Genomic DNA, 24,206 nt, shown 5'->3' with positions numbered 1-24,206 from the left:
AACTAACATGTCAGAACTTATTCTTAATGACAGTTAAAACATTTATATAGAATTATGAATATGTCTACAACACTCTGGGATACTCAAACTGTTTTTCACTAATTCAGTGTCAGCATTTCTCCCTGGATAACCTCCACATAAGCTTAATCAATTACAATAAGTGTCTGCTAAATAAATTAATCCCACTGTAACATCGTGTGAGGCAATTATTTTGTATGGTATTCCTTTCAAAATATATATTATAAAACCTTGTCCTGACACCATTGTCAGGTAGTGGTTGTATTAACCACAATTTCAGGCTAGTGATTTATTTCTGCAGGGTAGCTACATGTCTCTGGGCTGGGGCACACTGTGACACGTGGTCTCAGTGCCTTGTGTTTATGTTGTCATCCAGAAAACTGCCTATAGTAGCAGGGTTTACCAATATAATAAAAAATTTCACTTCTTGAAACAAAGGGGAATATATAGACCAGTTAAAGAGCCGTGAGATGCGGGAAAGGTGTGGTAATTAATCAATCAGTGGGAGAATAGAGAAGAGGGAAAGCATTTCCACAATGAGGCGAGGGTGACATCTAGTGGGAGGATGAGGAACTGATGGAGGTCTGAAAACGTGACAGAGAGTTAAAAACCGTGACATGTAAATGATTTTGAGAGAACTGTTGGGACATCGGGACGTTTAATCCAGGACTGTCCCTGTAAAACCTGGACATGTGGTCAGCCTACCATTGAGGAAGTCAAATGAGCTATTAACTTGTCAAAAGACAAAACAATGTTTGGTTTGTGAGCCCTGCACGTGTAGTTTTTACAATAATCATATAGCATTTTTGATAAGATTGGCATTGACATATGAAGAGCAAGAAAAAAAATATATACAGCTCTGAACAAAATTGAGACCACTTAACATTGTTTTCTGAACTTGGAGTGGTCTCTTAATTTTTTCCAGAGCGGTATATATATTACCATTAGCATCAGCAATTCGCTTGCGCAATTCACCACACCTGCGTTCCGTAGCTGAACGCACTGCACTGTTAAATCCTCATCGATTGTTCCACAATCAACAGTCACAACCTTTGACCTTTGTGACGTATTTTTGACAGTAATTTAACGTGCTATCCAACCAACAAATATATGCAAGTGGTAACTCACGAAAGTGCAATTTGTAACTCACAAATATGTAATCTGTGATTTGTACATACATTTACAAGTACAAATTATATTTATGCATATTCATCTTTTTGACAGTTCATGTTAATATTTCAGCTGGAAAGTTCAGCTCAATGACTTTAGCAGCTGTTACAATTTCCTCAGGGGACAATGCCTTGTTATGCATACAAATCTGTAATACAAAAACCAGATGTGTTTTTTATATAATTTCAGGCATATCTGGGGTCATAGAAAGGATAAGTTATGCAAGAAAGTGTTTATTATATGAATGCAGAATTGGAACCAAGAATAGGCAGGTCAATAGCGATCCAGCATTTTGTGGAGTCAAAAAGGAAATCTATTTTCAAACACTATGCTGTCTTTTTGCTCATATCCAAAATACATCCATGCAGTAGGCCTATATTTAATACCTTTTTAAATTGGAAAATATCTTCATCAGGCATTTTGCCAAGACTTGGATTATCATTGATTTGGTTTAGAAGCAGACATTGCTAATGACCAACTGTATAGCACTCTTTCAACACAAAATCGCAGTGATGACTATTAAACAGGAATGTACATTGAAGGGACTTGGCTAAAGAAGTGAGAGAGCCGAGTACTACTAATGCATGTCCAGTGTCAATAGTGAGCTTCCAAAATAAGGGAGACTGCTCTGTGAGTATTATATACTCTATATGGGATTATATAAATATGTCTCAATCCAGTTATATTTCTAATGCAATGCAGAACCAGAAGATCTCATGTCACAGAAAGGGCACATACAATTTATTTATACCATAATTATGATAATTGCTGTGCAGCGCCAAAGGAAAGTAATCTTTAACATAATGTATCTAAACCGTGGGACACGGTACAATGCCTATCCCATGTCCAGGATTTCCTAACAATATTTGGTAAATTTTAAGCAGAAGTCTTCAGATACATTTTTTCAGTTAGACATTTGATTTTCAAGTCGTGTGAACCATTGCTCCAAACCTCTCACAATATTTTTAACTGCTTTTTACTTTCATTTGTATTGTCTGTGTCATTCCCCCGCCCACTTAGGATTAATAGGTTGAAAACACACAGGGACACTTGCCTACATGATTTTCAGGGTTAGGTTAGTCTTAATCAAGTGTTTGATAAAAGCTCAACAAGTAGGCAGGCATTACTGACTGCTTGTAGTCAACAGTCATTTAGCTCCGTCATACATTACAGGCAAATTACTTTACAGTGGGAGTATATCGGGTGGAAAGTTAAGATATTTTTTGCTGTGGTGGAACTGTTGCCATCAAATGACTCCTGAGTGACTGCTGGATGTTTAATCAATTACTTAAAGAATGGCAGTACTGATAGAGGCCATATACGCTGCTTAGAGATGGGGAAAAAATGTGGCATGGAGTGTAGAGTAATTCCTCTTCCATTATAAATGAACATTTTTTCACATGACAACTATGGATTCGATTATGTCAGTGGCTGTATTAAAAACTGCATCCTACACGTACTACATAACAACACTTCAGTAATGTTGAAATGCTCATATGTAGTATGTGTATTCTGCAGTTTTGAATACAGCCAGTGTCTCCAGTATTGTTCTCAAGCATTGTTCTCACGTAAACCACCCTTTTTGTGATGTTCCTGCTGAAACAGTGCGAGAGCTGTATATAGAGCTAATTTATATATTAATTCACTCCTTCCCTATGAATTTGCATGATGTTGGGTAAACAGCAGCTCCTCTCGAGTGCAGTAAACTAAAACCATGTAAAACCCCGAGAGGGAGAGGGCATATTTGACTCAAGCACATGTCTCGAGTAATGTCAAAACACAGGTAAACCATTGTATCCGTTTTTTGAACATCACTCACAGTCTTTGTATTGTGCTGGTGGGAAGGGAATGATTGCAGTAATGCGATGTATTTTATTAACTGTAGGGTAATTGTAAGTAGTCTATCTATGTAGGGATGAGTGCTGACATTGAGAAGGAGAGCATTTCTCTTTACGAATGAGAGTCCTTAACTTATAAACACCAACGTGAGTACAATGCATCAGAAATAAAACTATGCCGAATTGAATTACTTTATGATCTACTACTGTTCTAACATTCACAGATGTGTTGGTGTTCTGACAGCCTCATAATTGCTGAAATATGCATGGACCCAGAGTTTCCATATTGAATTGGTTGGCAAAACAAATGAGTGAACATTGAAATAAACTGAAAAACAAACCAACAAAGAAAACAAAAAAAAAAGTGCCCTTGTTCTTGCCATTCTCCCCACCCCCCCGGCTCTCGTTTGCCACAAATTTGACACTGACACTGGCAATGCCAAGCCTATGCAATTTGATAGTGATCCCTGCATGGACCTCTGTCTAATTGAAAATTAATTAAACTTACAAACCAATACAATTTGTATTGAAAAAAATTGTATTTTAGTTTTACAAAATGTATGTAAGACAGACCAAGCACTACACAGGCCTTTCTATCTAGGCATAAAATATTACTTTCACTTGATTTTAATTATTATTTTATTTAAAAACAATTCTGTCTGGGGTATGTTGTTGTCAAGTTCATATGACAATTTAAATTTGGAATGTTTCAACAAAACAAAAAACATTGATAGTTTATGTACTGTTTGTGTTTTTCTGTTCTGAACCTTTTACCACCTTGAAATTAGATCTGTCTACAATTTACGTATTGGAGCGTTAAATGGAAATGAAAAATGTGGGCTTCCAAAATCTGTGTCGGGCTACCATAGTTTACCTTTTGGTAGCCCACTGGACTACTACAAATAGAAGTGATTTGTCCACCCGTGAATCAGAATAATGTGCATTTTCGCGTTTTGACCGTAACACAAGGTTAAGCCACCTTTGACCAAGAACTTGTGACTGTAACGAAAAACGGACTGGGTCTTTGGAAATGGCAGAGGTTGAAAATAATGTTGTCGCAGCAATTATGAGTGTTATTGATGAACCAAAAGGTTGGTGACGTATCAGGGCCGGCAGTCGCCTTGGGTTGCCATCTGTCATAGGGGCACAGACTGGAGTTAACACAATTTATTGTCTCTACATATTACTCATTCTCAACACAGTAACTGCTTTGTCTCTCCCTCAAAACAACCACAACAACAACACTGTGCAAGTCAGGGGCGTCATGCAGCTAAATGTTTTGGGGGGGCATATTCGGAAAACAAATTACAATTATTACAAATGGTTGGTATTTAATGCGTTTAACTACATCTATACGTTATCTTTCAAGGTAGAAGCACTGCCCAAGGGGAAGGGGTTTCTGTGCACTTCCGTAGGAACCTGATCGAAACGCCACTCTATCAGAGCTGCCATTGGCCCCTGCGCTCGTCACTCAGAACAGGTCCCTACCCATTTCCTGTTCTATAAAATGTGATGTCAGCGCAGGTTTGTCCTCTATTGCCATTTCGCCTGGACTCGAGAATGTGAGGTCTCTGTGTCTTGTCTGACAAGCAAGAGTGCGATATGGCCCAACATCAGCACTGCTGTGGTTTGGCCGCAGGCACGTGATATTGCTTATATACAACAGTTCAACAAACAAGAAAATAAAAAAGAGAGAAAAAAACTTTGGACTGTCATAAAAAAATGCACTTGTGTATGGAACTACTTTCTTATACGAACATAATTAAGTTTACAAACAAGAGGAGGCCATTCGACCCATCGTGCTCGTTTGGTGTCCATTAATATCTAAGTGATCCAAGGATCCTATCCAGTGTATTTTTAAATGTTCCCAAACTTTCAGCTTCTACCACATCGCTGGGTAGTTTATTCCAGATTGTGACTACTCTCTGTGCAAAGAAGTGTCTCCCGTTTTCCGTTTTGAATGCCTTGAAGCCCAATTTCCATTTGTGTCCGCGGGTGCGTGTGTCCCTGCTGATCTGGAAAAGCTCCTCTGGTTTGATGTGATTGATGCCTTTCATGATTTTGAAGACTTGGATCAAGTCCCCACGTAGTCTCCTCTGTTCCAGGGTGAAAAGGTTCAGTTCCCTCAGTCTCTCCGAGTAGGACATTCCCTTCAGACCTGGAACAAGTCTGGTTGCTCTCCTCTGAACTGCCTCTAAAGCAGCAATAACCTTCTTGAAGTGTGGTGCCCAGAACTGCACACAGTATTCCAGATGAGGTCTAAATAGCGCATTGTACAGTCTTAACATTACTTCCCTTGTTTTAAATTCTACACTTTTGACAATTTACCCTAACATTCTGTTTGCCTTTTTCATTCCTTCCCCACATTGTTTGGATGGAGAAAGTGAGGAGTCCACATAGACTCCTAGGTCTTTCTCATGTGTTACTTCATCTAGTTCTATTCCTCCCATAGTGTAATTATAGTGGACATTTTTGTTACCTGCATGTATTACCTTGCACTTGAATTTCATTTGCCAGGTGTTGGCCCATAACTGAATATTATCTAAGTCACTCTGAATAGCCTGTGCTTCCAAGATTGTTTCTGCTGAGCCACCTATTTTAGTATCATCTGCAAAATTTGACAAGTGTGCTAACTATCCCAGAGTCCAGATCATTAATATAGATTAGAAAAAGCAAAGGCCCTAGTACTGATCCCTGTGGAACTCCACTAACAACCTCACTCCAGTTAGAAGCAACTCCTCTAATCCACACTCTGTTTCCTATACATCAACCAGTTCATAATCCATCTACTTATATTACCCTGAATACCTACAGCTTCCAATTTTAGGATCATTCTTTGGTGTGGAACCTTATCAAAAGCGAATTATATCATATCATATGCTTTCACGTGATCTACAGCTGCAGTTGCATGTTCAAAAAATTCTAATAAATTAGTAAAACAGTAAGATTAGTAAGATGCTCCTCTATTTTCTGTCTAATCATTTTTTCCAACATTTTACAAGTGATGCAGGTGAGACTGATTGGTCTGTAATTTCCTGGCTCAGTTTTGTCCCCTTTCTTGTGGATTGGTATTTGCTGTCTTCCAGTCAGTGGGCACATCCCCTGTTCTAAGTGTCATTTGGAATAATTGAGTTAGCGGCCTATAAATAATATCCCTCATTTCTTTAAGTACTGCTGGAAATATCCCATCTGGCCCAGGTGATTTGTTTGTTTTTAATTCTGCTAGTCCCTTTAGTACCTCCTCCTCATTTATCCTGATCTCTCTTAGGGTTTGACTGGACTGATTGTCAACCTGTGGCATGTCATCTGTTTTTTCTTTTGTAAAAACCTCTGTGAAATACTAATTTAGAACATTTGCCACATCTTGTTTGTTTTCCAAGATACCTCAATTTTTGCCCTTTATCTGTTTCACTTCCTCCTTTATTGACCGCTTGCTGTTGTAATATTGAAAAAAGCTCTTTGCATTGGTTTTAGCTCCAAGAGCTATGTTTCTTACTATTTCCCTCTTTGCTTTCCTGATCCCTTTCTTAAGATCTCTTTGCAGCTCAACATATTCTATGTATTTTGTTTCGTCACCATCCCTTTTGTATGCGCTATACAACATTTTCTTTCTCTTGATATTTTTTTGCTTATCTCTATTAAACCATTTTGGCCAGTGTTTTTTGGTCCTCAATTTGCAAAGTTTTGGTACAAATTGCTCCTGAGCTTCAAGTAGTATATTCTTAAAATATACCCATCCATTTTCAACTGACTCTGTATCCAATGTGCTCCAGTCTACCTCTTCTAAGTGCCGTCTCATACCTTCAAGGTTTGCTTTTCTAAAATTGTAGACCATTGTTTTAGACTTGGACCTTGTTTTTAGAAAGAACCATATTGTGATTGCAATTTGCCATTGGTTCTATAACTGCTGTCCCCCTGACTCTATCTTGGTCATTTGAAAAGATCAAATCAATACATGCACTCTCTCTGGTTGGTTCCCTGACAAATTTGAGTTAGAAAGCAGTCATTTACCATCTCAACCATTTCTATTTCTGCTTCTGTAGTCCCCACTGGTCTTTCCCAGTCTAAGTTTGGGAAATTGAAATCCCCCATTATAACAGCCACATCCTTGCTACATGCAGTCCTGATGTATAATGCAGCATCTTTCTGAATATCTGAGTTTGGTGGCCTGTAACACACTCCTACCGCTAATCCTCCAGATCTCTTGTTCAAAAGTTTCACCCACAAAGATTCTGTTCCATTACTGGGATCTAATACAAGTTCTTCTGCCTCAATGTCATTTTTCACATATAATGCTACCCCACCACCTCTTTGATTTTGCCTGTCTCTGTGTATCCTTCCAACTTGTATTCATCCCCATCATTTTCTGTAAGCCATGTTTCTGTCACTCCTACAACATTGTAGTCACATGCTAGCACTGTGGCTTCCAAGTCTAACATCTTGTTCCTTATTCTCCTGGCATTGAGGTACAAACATTTCAGGACTTTCCTACTAGCAGTTTCCCTTGGATTTCTTTCCTTAGAGGAACATCTCCCATTGTCAGAGCTCCCTGCCCCCCTGGTTCCTAGTTTAAATGATTCTCAATTTCACTGCACATACGCTCTCCCAATGCATTAGTCCCCCTTCTGTTTAGATGTAGACCGTCCGGTATGTACAGGTCCCATCTATCCCAGAAGAAAGACCAATGCTCCATAAACCTAAACCCCTCTTCCCAACACCAAGCTTTCAACCACGTGTTAAACTCGTGTTAAAATCTCTGCCTGTCTCCCTGGCCTGGCACGTGGTACAGGAAGTATTTCAGAGAAAACTACCGTGGAGGTTCTGCTCTTTAGTTTTGTTCCTAACTCTTTAAATTGTCTTGCAGAACCTCTGTCCTACCTTTTCCTATGTCATTGGTTCCAATGTGGACCATGACCAGTGGATTACCCCCGGCTTTGGCCAGTAGCCCGTCTACTAGTTTAGGGAGATCTGCAACCAGAGCACCAGGCGGGCAAGATAGCATGCGGGTCTCCTTGTCACTAGAACACACTGTGTGATCTACACCTCTAAGAATTGAGTCTCCTACTATAACTACCTCCTTCTTCTGGGGGGGAGTGGGCACCATGGTGCTCTGGTGCTCAACTGCCCTCCCATCACCCTCTGAGCTGTCACTGTCCACTCGGTGTCCAGCAGTTGGAACCTGTTGGGCAATTCAAGCTCTTGGGGTGTCTCTAGGGGTTGTGCACGCCCTTTTCTGCGGTTACGACCTATTGTAACCCAGCAGTTCTCTACACTGTCCTGCTCTAAGGTCTCAACTCTCCTAGGTTTTGGCGTGCACACCATCTCTCTCATGGGCTGATTGACCAATTCTTCTATATCCCTAATACAGCGCAGATCGACAAGCTGAGCCTCAAGGTCACGAACCTTGATCTCTAGGATTTCAACCTGCCGACAATGTTCACAAATGAAGCCTTCTTGGATGAGTTCATCCAGGAAGACAATCATTCTGCAAACCTGACACTGTAGTGGCCACATTCTTTTAAATGTTACTTCTTTTTTTTTTTTTTACACGTCTCTTGGTTCCTGCTGCTAGTCAACTGCCTAACTTTTGTCAGCGAGAAACAGCTCAGCTCTTTCTCAACAGCTGCTTTAAGTAGCTTTTGTCTACCTACCCCCAATTCACACCTAACTGGCCTCACCTGGCTCCTCCTGCAACAGAATTCCTGCTAGTCCTAGACAAAATCTCCCTTCTACAACCTGTTTACTTTCACCAACTCAGCAGCTGAACTGAATTGACTTCAATTTAGGCAAACTACAGACAATGCTAACGTCAATTTAAGGCAAACTTAAAACAAAATGAGCAATGCTAAGACTATTCTGAAACTAGTCGAACAACAAGATGGCTACCTCTCACCTGTACTCTCCTGTCTCTCTCTGTGGCAACTTGTAAATACTTCTGTTATGCCACAGAGCAGGATGTGCTGTTGCAGTTTAAACGATGCGCTTACCTCCGGCATTCTAAAATGTTGTGTATGAGTGAGATGGAGAGAGAGAGAGAGAGAGAGAGAGAGAGAGAGGAAAGCGAGAGCATGTGTGGTTACCAGCAGTGTGTGCCGTGACTCATATACAATTCAATAAACAAAGAAGCTAATATCGTTCAAAATTGCTGAGGAAAACTTTGATGTATCCAGTGTCGTGAGCCCCTTGTTTTCAAAGGTTAATGCGGCGAAGTGATACACACAGTGAAGCATCCGAATGCTGATGGTGTCAGTGCTCATGGAACGACCGGAACTAACTGTTGTATATTGTTATTTAACAATTATTATTCGGTTGGTTGGCTTCACAGCTGTGTTGTTCACCACCGTTTATTATTGTCTGTGTCTAATTGTGTTGTATTAGTTATTATTGCTAGATAATCCGACTGTTTCGTCCGTGCTCCGTGGCTCCGGTTGCGCTTTTGGTTTCAGTCTCGGCTACAAATACAACACTTTAAAAACAATAGTTATGTTTATATATTGTCTTAAATATTCCGACTGCTTTGTCTTCAGGGCTTTTTCCTCCACAGCAGGAGCACTAACAGCAGAGGTAAAATCTGAGGCCCGGCTGCCCGGCCTGAGCCTCGGTGTGTCGTAAGAGATCTTGCCCACGTGAGGTGCTCCTCCGCGGAGATCCTGCTACGACAGGGCATGAGGCAGGAGCCCAAGCGGCCTGCTTTAGAAACACTGAGAGCCGGCTGGCCCTGTATTTGGTACAGCTGGCAGAACCCTCAGAGCATGATGGTGGAGGCATGAAGGTACTTCACTTATATTGCTCCAGCAAAATACCCAGCTGTATAAATGTGTACAAATGTAAGTCGCCTAAGACATCACATTTTAAGTAAGTGATTAGTAAGTCTGCTAAGTGACGATAATTTAATGATAATGTAATGGCGCATCATCAACCCCGCCGACCATCTCGTCACGGGGATGCGCCAGGGGGCAGGGCGACTGGGCGATCCTGGCAGCCACTGTGGTGGCCTGCTGCCAGCTCAGGCTGTCCCAGGCACGACGGGTTCGAGGCAGACAGGACCCGCCTCATGGACGCCCCTATCTCGCCAGGCTTCACCTTTGGCCCCTCTGTGGAGGAGATGCTGTCATGCACCATCCAAGAGAGGGAGCAGTTTACCCATTGCACCTCAGGCCCAGCAGCGCAGGCAGCCTAAGTTTAATATTTTTTATAATTTTTTATTATTATTATTATTATTATTTAATTTTAAATAAACGTGTTGTCACTGTCTTATAAAACAATAGTACAAGAGATAAAACAACAGTCCATGTTTTCTATTTCCTTAAATATTGTTTTAAGCAGTTTTATCGATTAAAGACGGACCACTTACCACAAAAATATGAATATTTTGGGTTAAAAAAACTGTTAGGCTATAGGCTATTTCACTTTAAGATAACAAAGACAGCACTATATCTTATATATATGCTTCGAACTACCACTAAATAAGTAAGATAGACTAAAATGCCTACACAAATGGAGTTTTGTAGAACCTGTTGTAATAATCAGTTATGTTCATTGTGTAATCATAATATACTCTAACTTGCTGTCTTGCACACAACTTAGAACAGAAACACCAGCAGTCCCAGGTACACACTAGATTGATGTGCATGCGCTGATTAAGGGGCTGTTGCTAAATTGCTTACTGTAGCTGAAGTGGCTACAGTATCTAAAATAAATCATATTTACTGAAATGTCTGAATGCAGCTACCTGCTGCCATTGTATTTGCAAGGAAACTGAACACACCGTAATTACATGTATAAATGGAGTATTAGAAAACTGAACTTAGAACATACCATTATTACATACTGTAAAAGGAGTATTACAAATGCTAAAATTAACAGCTGAATGAAGCTTTGGGGCTACCATCCATGCGCCTGCTCAGTGCAATGTTGATGACATAATGGCGGAATGACATAGGTTGAGAGGACATAAATCATGAGATGACTCAGCAGCCAGCATTGCAATGCAAGACAGTTCACACAAGAAATCACAGAGAATAACAATGAAAAGATCATCAAACTGTCAGGTGCACATGGGTGGAAAAAAAAAAAAAAAGAAAAGGAAAAAAAATCTCAAAAATGAGATATGTCATCATGACCGTTTAGGCTTGCTAGTTTAGCTAATCTAAGTATGACAAAATCTATGCGATCAGCGGACGCCGTTTTCTCCAGCAGAACTGTTTGCTACTTGCGCATCGCAAGAAAATGTGCTTTCTGTTGCCTTTCTTGGCGGTATTTCATGCTGATTCCTTGCTATAACATAGGAGAAATCCCCTTCTACTGCATCAACTCTGACATAGTTTACGCTTCCTTTCAAAATATTGGTTAGAACCTTAATAGAACCAATAGCCCAGTAAACACAATGGAAGGAAACTGGCAAAACAATTATCAAACTTTTACAAATACGTCCAGGATATCGGTCCGTGTCTCCTCTCCTGAATCCAAATGCTTCTGTAGGGTCTCGTCCCCAAGGCTAAACGCTAATGCCTGCATTCTCTGTTTTCTGTGTGAATGGGTACATCCTGCAATTTGCCAGCATTCAAAGCCATTGCGAATGGGGGTACAACTGGAAAAAAGCAGGCAAATGTTGCCTGCATTTTGTCGGCGAATGGGGGTTATGATTTAACCTTCCTAATTATGTAATGAATTCCAGGCTTGAGTCATTTCTCTATCCCAATTAACAGTCAGGATTAGCTGATTTAAAACAGTGAGAGGACCAGTTCTCCTCCTGTGTGTGTCACAACTTAATAGACAATGTTGTTGGTGAACACGGTGAAGCAAAACACACTATAGGGTACAAATCACATTTATCAGCAGTACTATTTTTAATTTAATTTAAATCTTACATGGTTATCCATCTTTAATATTTGGTCTGGGAAATCTTTAAGAGCATAACATATTATTATTATTTATTTCTTGGCAGACGCCCTTGTCCAGGGCGACAGGGCCAGGGCGACTTACAAAATATATTTGTATGTGCGAACATTTCTTGTATACTTCTGTAGGGAACCAATGTTCCATCCTACCATCATAAGTATATTAGTTTAAGCATTCATGGGTCATTTGAGAGTCGTGACCATTAATTACTTAACAAAGAAATTATCCCTTTGTGATGCTTCAAACTTGTGTAACCAATGTTTCAATGGTTTCAATGGTCTCAAGGTGTGTTAAATCAGCCAATTAGCATAAAGCTCTTAAGAAATGACAAACAAGTTCAATGGAATTGACATGAGTTACTGGAACTAATCTGCCCAGTATAATGAGGGTGCCAGATATCTGGCAAGACCAGAATACACACTTTCTTGAGCTTTTAGAAGATTTTTCTTCAGACAGAGATTTTTACAATCTATGGAAAGCAAGCCCTTTTTTGGTGGTGTTTTGTGTTTTTGGCAAGGTGAAACTGGGAGTTCTGAAGAGCAATAGTTAGTGCTGGGAGAAAAAGCCTGGTCTTACCTCATAGGCTACCCTGTGTCCTGGGTATGCCTGGCAGTCGATTGACTCATCTCCAGCAAGATCAATGGCAACCACACCATCATTGCGATACTTCTTGCATAGCTCAACCACATCTTTGGACCAATCTGCATGCGACACGAACATTAGTTACTGAAGGACTGGTTTTCTTGTTATGCGAAATAAGATGAGTCCTGAAACCAGTTTAACCTGCCTCACTTTGGTCTAATAACATTCTTTCATGATAACAAATTATTTTACTTGAACTGTATATTTTAAAATCGCAGAGGAGACAATTCTCTTTTGTTTGTATTTTTTGTTTGTATTTAAAAAGGAAATCTTTTGAAAGTCCATATTATCTTTTTGAACATACATTCAAAAAATCTAAATTTGCATTAGTAGCCTCAATCATCCAATTTAATGCTGTTTACTAAGGATCTTTACCAAGGCTATGCAGTTAACTGATCTTTACAAGTCGGTAAAACATTTTGAATAAAAATCTAAACAAAACCAAGAGCAGGATTAAATTAAAAGTTTGCGGAAGAGTCGCAGAGGGAATCTCACAGCGCAGATTCATGCTGAATTAAATCTAAAATACCATTATACACTACTGACTACATGTAGTCTATGTTCTATATAAACAGCTTCTTATTATTTTGTATAACTTATTTACAGTGTTTCAGTTGTATAGTAGCATATATACATGATACTTTTTTTTCTATTCAGATTAGTTTTTTGTTGTTATGCTTTGTGTGTATGTAGACTAATTTCTGTACAGATGCAATTTTTTTACATTAGTTTGGTTGCTCAGTTGCTTTTGTGACTGGACAAATCTGAAAAATAATTAGGATTGTTTGATCTTTAAATATAATATTTACGATTTTAAGATGGCTTTATGTAGACCTACAAGTTCTATTATGGCATTCATTTATTATTTTGTAAAGTTGGCCTTTCTTGAGCTACCTGCTGCCATTGTATTTGCTATAAAATCAATTGATGAGTCACTGATTTTCCCAGTGTAGATTGCAAAAATAGGAGCCCGTGCCACGGTGCTTGCGACATGCTTTATGAAACACATGCATTGAAAGGCTCTGTGAGGTCACAAGTAGCTCAATAGCAAATTGCAATTCTTTATAAAACAGGGACCAGGACCTATGAATGAGGAGGAGACATATTTTGCTGGTGTGGTTTCCGAGTTGGGCAGACAGCGCAAGAGGCACTGTGAGCCAATCAGTGTCTGTTGTTATTTGAAGAGAAACCGAGGGCAGAAGCCTCACATGGTCCTGTGAAAGTAAATAAATACAACAATCTGGCGCTCCGTACTGTAAATTGAAAGCATTAATCTACCCGCCAATATAAAACTACAAGCTTCATATACAGAAATACGAGTAGAATAATAAAAAAAAAAAACGAAGCCGCCATTGATGACAGCTGTGCAGTTATGTATGTATGTATGTATGTATGTATGTATGTATGTATTCATTGGCTGACACCCTTATCTAGGCATTATATATTATCTATGGATCAATGCTGATGTGTTCGCACATACACTACTGGTCAAAAGTTTTAGGACACCCCCATTTTTCCAGTTTTTATTTAAATTTAAAGTCCAGTGAATAATCTGAAATGGTACTAAGGTAATTAAACTGCCAGAGGTTAAAAAAAAAAAGTTTAGGTTACCAAAAACTGAAAAATAATGTACATTTCAGAGTTATATACTGTGTTACTACACCCTCTTAAGCATTATTTGGCAGTGTTCCAAGCAGCTCCTGTGTTTAGAAGTTACACTGTATTAATAAATTGCATACATCGTTTGAAAGCTTATTCTCTTGGCTACCAGCAGGTTTGATTCTCGAACACATCCAATTTACAGTCTCGGTCACAGATCACTCAATTTCGATCTGATTTCTTTGCAAATAGGCTTGTTTTAACCTAACGATTACTCCAGTATATATTATTTGATGTTCTATCAAACACAGAAAAGTTCAGATACAATTATGTAAAGTTGTTGTGCATTAGTACACTGTAAACAGAGTTTTCCATCTTGAAATTTTGAGCTCTCTATGGGGGTTTGTTGCTTCTACCCAAATGTAAGGGTTGGGTGAGCGTAACTGTGGGGGGTAGGGGTATAAAAAAAAAATCAGAGAATGCTTCACATTGTTAGAAAGCTGAGTGTATTAGCCTTCATGGGATACCAAACACTGGGCAAACAACACAACAGTGAAGAGTACACATGGGATAAAATAGAAGCACACAGATTTGGTGCCCTTTTAAGGGTTTGTCAGCTTATAGGGTTCAGTTTTGTTAAACAAAACAATTTCCATGATTTCCATGATCTCCAATTGTTTATTTGTTCTATGCTTTCATTTCAGAGTACATTGAGACATTAAACTCCATAAAGTTCAATAAAAACTGGAAAAAATGAGGTGTTCTAAAACCTTTCACCGGAGTGTATGTGAATAACAGATGAATGTATATCTTTTATTCAGCTTCCACTTGTGTGTAGCAGTACAGATTAAATACAAACTGACGCACCAGTTTACCAGTACCACCTAGCTCATTTCCAAGTGAGAGCATCTTTCCGAATGCAGGATTGGTTATCAATTAGTTTAGAACCAACTTGAAGCTGAACTATGCTGAACAGCTCATATGGCTCAACCACAATCTTTGTGGATTCCCATAAGTAGTGCACCAATGGTAGTGGTGATGATGGTTAGAAAGGAAATTAGTTCCCCTTTGTTACAATGTCACATTTACATTGATTTGATCCTGTTGTGACTTTTACCTAAGTTTAAATGTTCATGTTCAACATCAGTCAAAGTGTTGCCCAAAACATGTTCTTTTTAATTGAATTCAATATTTAACTTTTAAGTTGGTAATTGAAGGATGTGTTTATTGTATTTTGTCTGATTTGCTTTAAGTTATGAAAATACATATTTTCATAAATAAAACCGTAAGAGAAACATAACCCCTTTGTTGTCTTTTAAATTAAACTGAAATTTCGAAAACCACAGTCCTACTTTACACCAAGTTATCATGTGATCATAGCCTGAATGTGGTACCCGCAGCACGGTGCTATAGCCACACAGAGAAGAAAGTAGTACATTACTTGGCATGTGACGCATGCAGCACAGAATGGACCTGGCTTTGATGTTGAAAGCTGCCTCTCCTTCCTTCAGGCCCTGGTTAACCAGATTAACCACTTCATCTGGTGTCAGGTCACCTCTGAGGAGAGAGAGAGAGAGAGAGAGAGAGAGAGAGAGAGAGACTGTAAGCACATTTGTAAATTAAGTCTTCCACCCCTGTCACATAAAGCTTTTCTGACACACTAAGCCTTGCTGGGGGGTTTAGTGGCTGTTCAGCAGACAGAGAGCTTTGGGTAGTATATATGTGTGTATATATATGTGTATATATACATATACATATATATATATACATATACATATACATATATATATATATATATATACATATACATATACATATACATATATATATATATATATATATATATATATATATACACAGACGGGTGACAAATTAAAGGAAAAACCTGAATTAATGAGTGAAGGAACATAACAAATGCAGATGCCTCCAAGCAGGTGTACTGTACAATTAACATCTTATTGTTCTTTGTGGCATATATTAAAATGCTGAGCAGGGCCAGTTGACCTTCATTTTGGATCAAGATGGCAAGAGGAAAGGATCTAAGTGACTTTGAAAGAGGGGCACGAATGACAGGAGCTTCAGTCACAAAGACTGCTCAAAAGCTAGTATTTCAATAGGAACTAAAGGTTCCTAAAGTTTCATCTGCATTTAGATCTATGGGAAAGACATCAGTAAATAGGTTTGGAAATTGTGGTCGAAAGTGCATATTCAATGACAGTGATGCTCGTGCATTACTGCGATATGTAAGGAAAAACAGAAGAGCTACTCTTTCCCAGGTGACTGAGAATGTCAATGCAGGACGTGATTGTATCAGCAAGAACAGTCTGTCGAGAACTCCACAGAGAGGGATATTACAGTAGGGTTGCAGTGCATAAACATTACAAAGACAGATGCACATTTGAGAGTTCAGTGGTGCAAAAACCATAGGCACTGGTCTACAGAGATGTGGAAAAAAGTGATATGGTCAGATGAGTCATCCTTCACCATATTCTCAACAAGTGGGCGAGTGCATGTGTGGCGTACACCAAGAGAATGTTACAGGCCTGACTGCTTGACCCCTACAGTGAGGGGGTCAGGAGACTCTCAAATGCTGTGGAGGGCATTTTCCTGGCATGGTTTAGGTCCACTTGTCCCCTTAGAGAGAAGGGTCACTGCAAATCATTACTAAGTTATTCTGAGTGATCACCTTTATCCTATGGTGAAACAATTCTATCCTGATGGGAGTGGTCTCATCCAGGATGAAAATGTCCCCATCCACAGGGCACGAAGGGTCACTGAATGGTTTGATGAGTATGAAAATGATGCGAATCATATTCTATGGCCTACGCAGTCACCAGATCTCACCCCAATTGAACACCTATAGGAGATTTTGGACTGCCGTGTTAGACAGTGCTTTCCACCACCATCATTAAAACACCAAATGAGGGAATATCTTTTGGAAGAATGGTGTTCCATCCCTCCAGTAGAGTTCTAGATACTCGTAGAATCCATGCCAAGGTGCAATGAAGCTGTTCTTGTGGCTCGTGGTGGAAAGATACAAGTGCAAAGCTGTTTAACAATGGTCTTGTGCCATGGTGGAATGACCTTCCCACCAAAGTCAAAACAGCAGAGTCCTTGACAACCTTACGACGCTTACACAAGACGCATCTTTTCAGACAGTACTTATATTAGTCCTTTACTCTCCTGTAAGATAGCACTTTACAACATTTTATCATGCTTGTTGCATTACTAATACTTGTATTATTGATTTCCCCTTTGCTTCCTTTCCCGTAGCCCTTGACTGTGACCTAACATCTTGACTGCACTTAGCTTTTACTTTCCAGGATGTAAGACCTAATTTATTGTATTTACTTGTGTAAACTGGAATTTGTACAATGTATTATGCTTTGAATTGCTTTTTATTATGTAAATTTAAATTTGTAATGTTTGATGTCTTGTACTGAACTGTATTCTTGCACTTTGTATTGCGCTTATATTTTGTAAGTCACCCTGGATAAGGGCGTCTGCCAAGAAATAAAATAATAATCATAATGAGTGTCAATGTCTTTGGTTGGCAGAAATATATATATATTTTGCCTTTAGTCCTCACTCTCTTCCCTGGCTTCATTGGGTTCGCTCTTTTCTAGATATCTTTAATATGGAACTTTTTACTGAGTGGATCCATATAGCCAGGGGGAAGACTATACGGGCTAGGAAGACTTGGAAGCTGTTTCTGGTTTGTCTTTGATTAGATTTTTTTATGTTTATTTTGTAATGTGGTTTCGAGTTTGTCTCGGGGTGGGGGGACAGTGGGAAACTTTAAAAAAGGGGCAAACACTTGTTTTTTTTACACGGTTGTTATCTGTGCTGATTTCCCTCAATAGTTACTTGGTAAAACATTTTTTATCTATTTTCTCAATGTCAATAATTTTCAAGAAACTGTATCCAGATGAGAAGCAACTTAATGCTTATTTATTGTGGTTTCCTTGCTTTGTTTTCTTTCAGTAAAGTCTAACAAAAGATGTGCTACTTCTGTGCCATCAAATCAGCCATCTAAGAGTCTGCATTCATGATCAAAAGAGGAATGCTTCATGTCTTTTTATAACCATTATTGTACATATACACATTATACAGCCTGCTAAAATGTATTAATCTCCATAATGATAGGTTGTGAAGGCAATACTAGTTACCTGAAAAAGAAAACACTGCCCAAACAGGGAGGGGTTAATCCAGTTTTCGTACTACCTCTGAAATATTTGACTATAACATTTGACTATTAAAGCTGCCTAAAGGCCAGTCTGCATGTCATACAAACTGCCCTTCCTGTTTACAGTTTCTGTTTGTATATAATTCCCTATGCAAACTAGCATTTCCTCTCACAACCAAAAGTAAGACCATACAGCAGAGACTTGCTTTTTCTCAAAATATCTATACAGTCTGCATTTTGCTGTCACATGAGTTGGATATCACTGATATGGGGTTATTAGCCAGGAAGTATAGTTTTTGTGTACACTCTTAGTTATCAAGTGTTTCAGTCCCTATTTCAAATTAAACACAACATTTAGTATTGTCTATTGAAGTGCAAAACAAACTTAGGAAATACCTTTGTGTGTCTATGTTTTATCTGTGTATGAACGGTTTATGAATAAAATCACTAATTCTGTATTAAGCCTATGAACAATTCCTTTCCTTTCTAAATTATTTCTTCACCTATTCATTTGCTGTCTTTATTCATAAGTAATGCCTGTCAGGATATTGCATGGCTCTGCATTGCTTTGTTTTTATGCAACATTGCTTATTTAAAGCAAATATCAATCACTTATTTTATAGAAAACTACTTCTGTTCATACCAGAATCATTTGGTTTCAAAATGTTTTATTGATCTGCTGTCCAACACAAATTAAATAAATGACGATGATGAAAAATAATAAAAGATAACAAAAAAGGGAATAATTTAATAATAAAAAAGCTACTTCCTCTTCCATCTGAGAGGAGTTTCTACTTTTTTAGGTTTGATCCTATTTATAAAAGTGAGCCTTCTGTGTGTCCTTTTTAGTTAAACTCAGCACTCACTAAATATGTAATTTATTATGCATGTTCAATTCAATAGATGTTTTGTAGTTAGTTTGAAAATAAGAATTACTGTTAAATACAATTAAATACAACCTTTACTGTTAAAAATACTACAGTAATAATCTAATTTAATCCAATATGGCTTATTTAATGACAAGTCAGCACAACACTATACAATTTTACGGCTATGTAGAATTTTATCCTAAGACTCTGCATTTTTGTTTGAAAGATACAATACATAGCTTTTCAGATGATTGTTACAATGTAATGAAGTGATGCACATATTTGACATTTTCCCAGAAGTTACATGAAAGACTCAAGACTTACTGTTTTTGATTCCAAGGGATAGGATCCACTCCATAGTTGGCAAGAAACTGTGGGCTGTACCTTGTTTCTACGTATATAACCCCTTCTTTGGCCTTTGTCTCGACCAACTCAAAGGCTATTCTTTTTATAGCCTCCCGATCACCCCTGCGGAGAAGAGACATCAGAACAAGATATATCAGAAACTGTACCTCAGAACTCAACTGTCTTTATTATCACTACCTATAGACATTTGATGAGTCTTAAGGCTCAAGTCATTGAGTTTATATAATTAAACAGATACTAAATATAAATACATAATTGAGATGACCCATGTTTTTATTGTAGTCAATATTTTGAAATACATAACTTCTATTACATCACTTAGACAAAGACGCACAATATATAGCATGGTACAATAACACACAATACATAATAAGGTAATGTAAGTTATACCACGACATACAAGTTCATAAACACCCCTAAGCTGTTCATTCTGAACCCTCTGCCATGTCTTGGCCTGCAGTCTAAGCACTCTGTCCAGTGCCTGTGTCACCTGATGGCAGGTCCCCCCCACAGAGGCAGTTGACAACATTAGACAGAACTCTGTCTGAGCTGTGATAGCTTAGAATCATGGCCAGAGCCATTGCACTAATATCCCTCACATACCTACTAACAGTCGGGAGGAGGACTAACTCTGATTTTAGCATCAAGTGGTAGTAACAACACCCTAACTGTGATAGGAGTGAGTGGGTTAACACATGGTGAAGGACGGAGTCCACAGGTTCACCTTAACTCCTTATTGTCTATTACCACTCAGGAGATAATTTTAAAGAGTATTTCTGTTATCTGATGTTTAAAAGTGTAATTATCATTTGTCAGTGTCCTAATTCATATAATGAGTGTCTGATGCACAAATATTTTCTAGGTATAAATTCCCTAATTAAAGTGGCTGGCTGCATAAAGTGGTGGGTAAACTACATCCCCCGACTTGGAGGCCCACTTGTGGTTAAACTCAGGACCAAATAAAAATACAGAAGGTATTCAAATGATTTATGGTGCGTCTACATGATAAGAAAAGGACATTTGGAAGCAGGTGAAACATAGCAATGAAGTAGTCAGTCAGTGCTCTTTGTGTGTGGAGTGAATTCAGTGTTGTAGATAATCCCATTATTTTCAGGGTTGTGACGAAGTTCGAATCCGCATTCGCAGATGTCGAACTTCGCACATGTTTGTAGCAAAATATGTTTGTCTACCCATTGCAACACGCACATGCATGAACCCAGTCCACTCATTCACTCAGTACTGTCCAGATGTTATTTTTGAGAGAGAAGGGATGATGTGATTGTTATAGAGTTGACCAGGGCTGTAATGCTATCAGAGCGCACCAGACCAGAGGGCCGCTCCAGCACTTTAAAATCCGTTCAAGGCGGAGCCGGGCAGAGCGGCGCCACTCTTTCAATCCCATGCTTCTCAATTCTAAATATTTAAACTTATTAATAAATGTATTTAAAACATTTCCTTGTGTGATGTATTTTGTCTGAAATAATATGATAACAATAAGTACTAAAGCCTGCTTATTAACGTAAAAATTATTTGCTGAATTTAACAGATTGAAAAAAATAAAACTGTAAATGCGGTATGTGCAAAAGTTTGGGTTCCTACTTGGTTCAGTTGATCCACCAGTGTTATTTTATTTGTAACTTTTGCATACAACTAATATATACGCACCAACGCCCAAAAAGCTTATATAAAGAAAAAAAAACATGAAAGCAACTTTCATTTTGCCATCGTTTGACCTAAAAAACGTAACAAGTGCTTCAAGCAACACAAATTAATGTGTTTTTCACCAAGTTCAACAAGCCAAACGCAGCTAGCAAGTTCCCCAGTGTTGTTTGCTGGGGTAGCAGAGCTTGTAAACAGTGTGTATTCAAGGCCCTTGATAAAGAACTCTTCATTCAGCATTACTGTACACTGTTGTTTAGAAAATAATAACCCATTATTCTGTAATTTCAGCATTATTGTCAGTCCTGGAGATAATATTACATGTTACCTTGGCACCCCGTTTGCTTAAATTATTAAAATTGTGGAACTTTAAATGGCTTAGCAACCTGCACGATTGTTAGGACTCGGTTGCCACAGCATCTGACTCAATGCACCACATCTCATCATGAGCTGAATGAACAAACACAGCCGAATGACACTGTAAACCCTACTATACTATACTACACTATAACTGCTGATTTATCTTAATACGAATAAGAACTGAATAAGACATGCATTAAACTATGCCAGTCAAAAGCCAGGTCCTGGATACAATTTATAATAATAATAATTTAATTCCAGTTTTGGAATAAAAAAAATGTGTTTATTTAGAAAGGAACAGGTGTGCTCAAAGGTTGGATTGACCAGCTCTTATTTATAAAGTTATTTGCTAAGGGATTGAAGATATTGTGTAAATGTGAGGCAGTTTGAGAGTTTTGGTGCTGTATTGGTTATTGGTCCCTAGTTGGTTTTCTTCTATGGAAAAAATTGAACATTTGTATCCACCCTTGTACGAGGATCCTGCCTAACCACTGTGCGTGATACTGAAGTCTTTAGTTGTTTCAAACACACCAATAGTGTTCTCTGTGGAACTGCCTACCATATCCATTGTTGTTGTTATATATTTTTTAGCAGACACCCTTATCTGGGGTGACTGATCCAAAGCAAACAAAACAAACGTTGGGGAACCCTCAAATTACGTCTGACTTTCTTTAACACTGCCTTGTCTTGATAGTATTAAGACCAACCAAAACACTGCCAGTAAATTTCACTCCTAGTGCACAGCTTAAGCAATTGTTCAAACCTTTCTTCTTGCATGTATCTTCTCTGGCATAGCATTTTTACTTTTTGTTGAGTTTCATCAATTGCACTGCCAATATCCTGCCAGGAAATCCATCCTCTCTGGGAGGGGAACAACTGGGCCACAACAGACAGGCCCCATGGCACTACAAAATCATTTATCTATGCAGGGCTGGAGTTGGTTACTAACAGTATGTGTGCAAGAGTGCTGTCTCCGTACCCTCTTTGCTCATTATGATTTTTTTATTATTCTGGATAATAAAAATGGAAGAAGGTTGAATGACAGCTGTAGTGCATTAACAAGTGGCATTCCTATACTGTTGTAAAAAATCAGTTAGTTAAATAATACAGCTGACCCCAAAAGAAGTGATGAAAGTTACTTATAAACGAACACAGGTTGCACTAGTATGAACAAAAGGATAGGGTTGTAGGCTCTTGGATTCACACTCACGCAATTGCGGGCATGTAGTATTCAAACTTTTTGAGGAATTCGGTGAGGGATGCTGGATGTGATATTGTGCACAGTAGCTTCAGGTTTTCAACACTGTCTGCAGCAAGTGGGATACCTCGTCTCCTTTAAAACAAGGAACAGAAATGCATCACAACATACATACTGAAAGTCTGGACTGTATGTATGCCCTTCTCTTTCTGTGTGTACATATATATACACCGATCAGCCATAACATTATGACCACTGACAGGTGAAGTGAATAACACTGATAATCTTGTTATCATGGCACCTGTCAGTGGGTGGGATATATTAGGCAGCAAGTGAACATTTTGTCGTCAAAGTCGATGTGTTAGAAGCAGGAAAAATGGGCAAGCGTAAGGATCTGAGTGACTTTGACAAGGGCCAAATTCTGATGGCTAGACGACTGGGTCAGAGCATCTCCAAAACTGCAGCTCTTGTGGGGTGTTCCCGGTCTGCAGTGGTCAGGAAAAGTGGTGAACCAAGGCTCATTGATGCACGTGGGGAGCAAAGGCTGGCCTGTGTGGTCCGATCCAACAGACGAGCTACTGTAGCTCAAATGGCTGAAAAAGTTAATGCTGGTTCTGATAGAAAGGTGTCAGAACACACAGTGCATCGCAGTGTGTTGCATATGGGGCTGCGTAGCCGCAGACCAGTCAGATTGCCCATGCTGACCCCTGTCCACTGCCAAAAGCGCCTACAATGGGCATGTGAGCTTCAGAACTGGACCACGGAGCAATGGAAGAAGGTGGCCTGGTCTGATGAATCACGAGTTCAAGGTGTTGACTTCAAATTCCCCAGATCTCAATCCAATCGAGCATCTGTGGGAAGTGCTAACAAGTCCGATCCATGGAGGCCCCACCTCGCAATTTACAGGACTTTAGCAGCAGATCCTTTATGTCTTGGTGCCAGATACCAGAGCACACCTTCAGAGGTCTAGTGGAGTCCATGCCATGACGGGTCAGGGCTGTTTTGGCGGCAAAAGGGGGACCTACACAATATTAGGCAGGTGGTCATAATGTTATGGCTGATCGGTGTATATATACAGTGAGGGAAAAAAGTATTTGATCCCCTGCTGATTTTGTACGTTTGCCCACTGACAAAGAAATGAACAGTGTATAATTTTAATGGTAGGTGTATTTTAACAGTGAGAGACAGAATAACAACAAAAAAATCCAGAAAAACGCATTTCAAAAAAGTTATAAATTGATTTGCATGTTAATGAGGGAAAAAAGTATTTGACCCCTTCAACTTAGTACTTGGTGGCAAAACCCTTGTTGGCAATCACAGAGGTCAGATGTTTCTTGTAGTTGGCCACCAGGTTTCCACACATCTCAGGAGGGATTTTGTCCCACTCCTCTTTGCAGATC

At 39.0% G+C, this 24,206-nt stretch overlaps 1 protein-coding gene across 2 annotated transcripts in view; it reads right to left on the bottom strand.

The window, feature by feature from the left end:
• ada (adenosine deaminase) overlaps positions 1–24,206 on the bottom strand; it is a 52,583-nt gene that overhangs the window by 10,911 nt on the left and 17,466 nt on the right. Inside the window, exons 3-6 of one of the 2 annotated variants that reach the window (XM_066702686.1) lie at positions 22,819–22,941; positions 19,548–19,691; positions 15,610–15,725; positions 12,504–12,628 (exon numbers count right to left, since the gene is read on the bottom strand). In XM_066702686.1, the coding sequence (XP_066558783.1) occupies positions 12,504–12,628; positions 15,610–15,725; positions 19,548–19,691; positions 22,819–22,941 (508 nt within the window). The remainder of the gene's footprint in view (positions 1–12,503; positions 12,629–15,609; positions 15,726–19,547; positions 19,692–22,818; positions 22,942–24,206) is intronic. The other variant, XM_066702687.1, reaches the window with a different exon arrangement.

This window comes from Amia ocellicauda, chromosome 4, assembly GCF_036373705.1.
Source record: "Amia ocellicauda isolate fAmiCal2 chromosome 4, fAmiCal2.hap1, whole genome shotgun sequence".
Taxonomy (NCBI): Eukaryota; Metazoa; Chordata; class Actinopteri; order Amiiformes; family Amiidae; genus Amia; species Amia ocellicauda.
The sequence above is the reverse complement of the archived record's forward strand: the minus strand, read 5'-3'. Positions and strand labels throughout refer to the sequence as shown.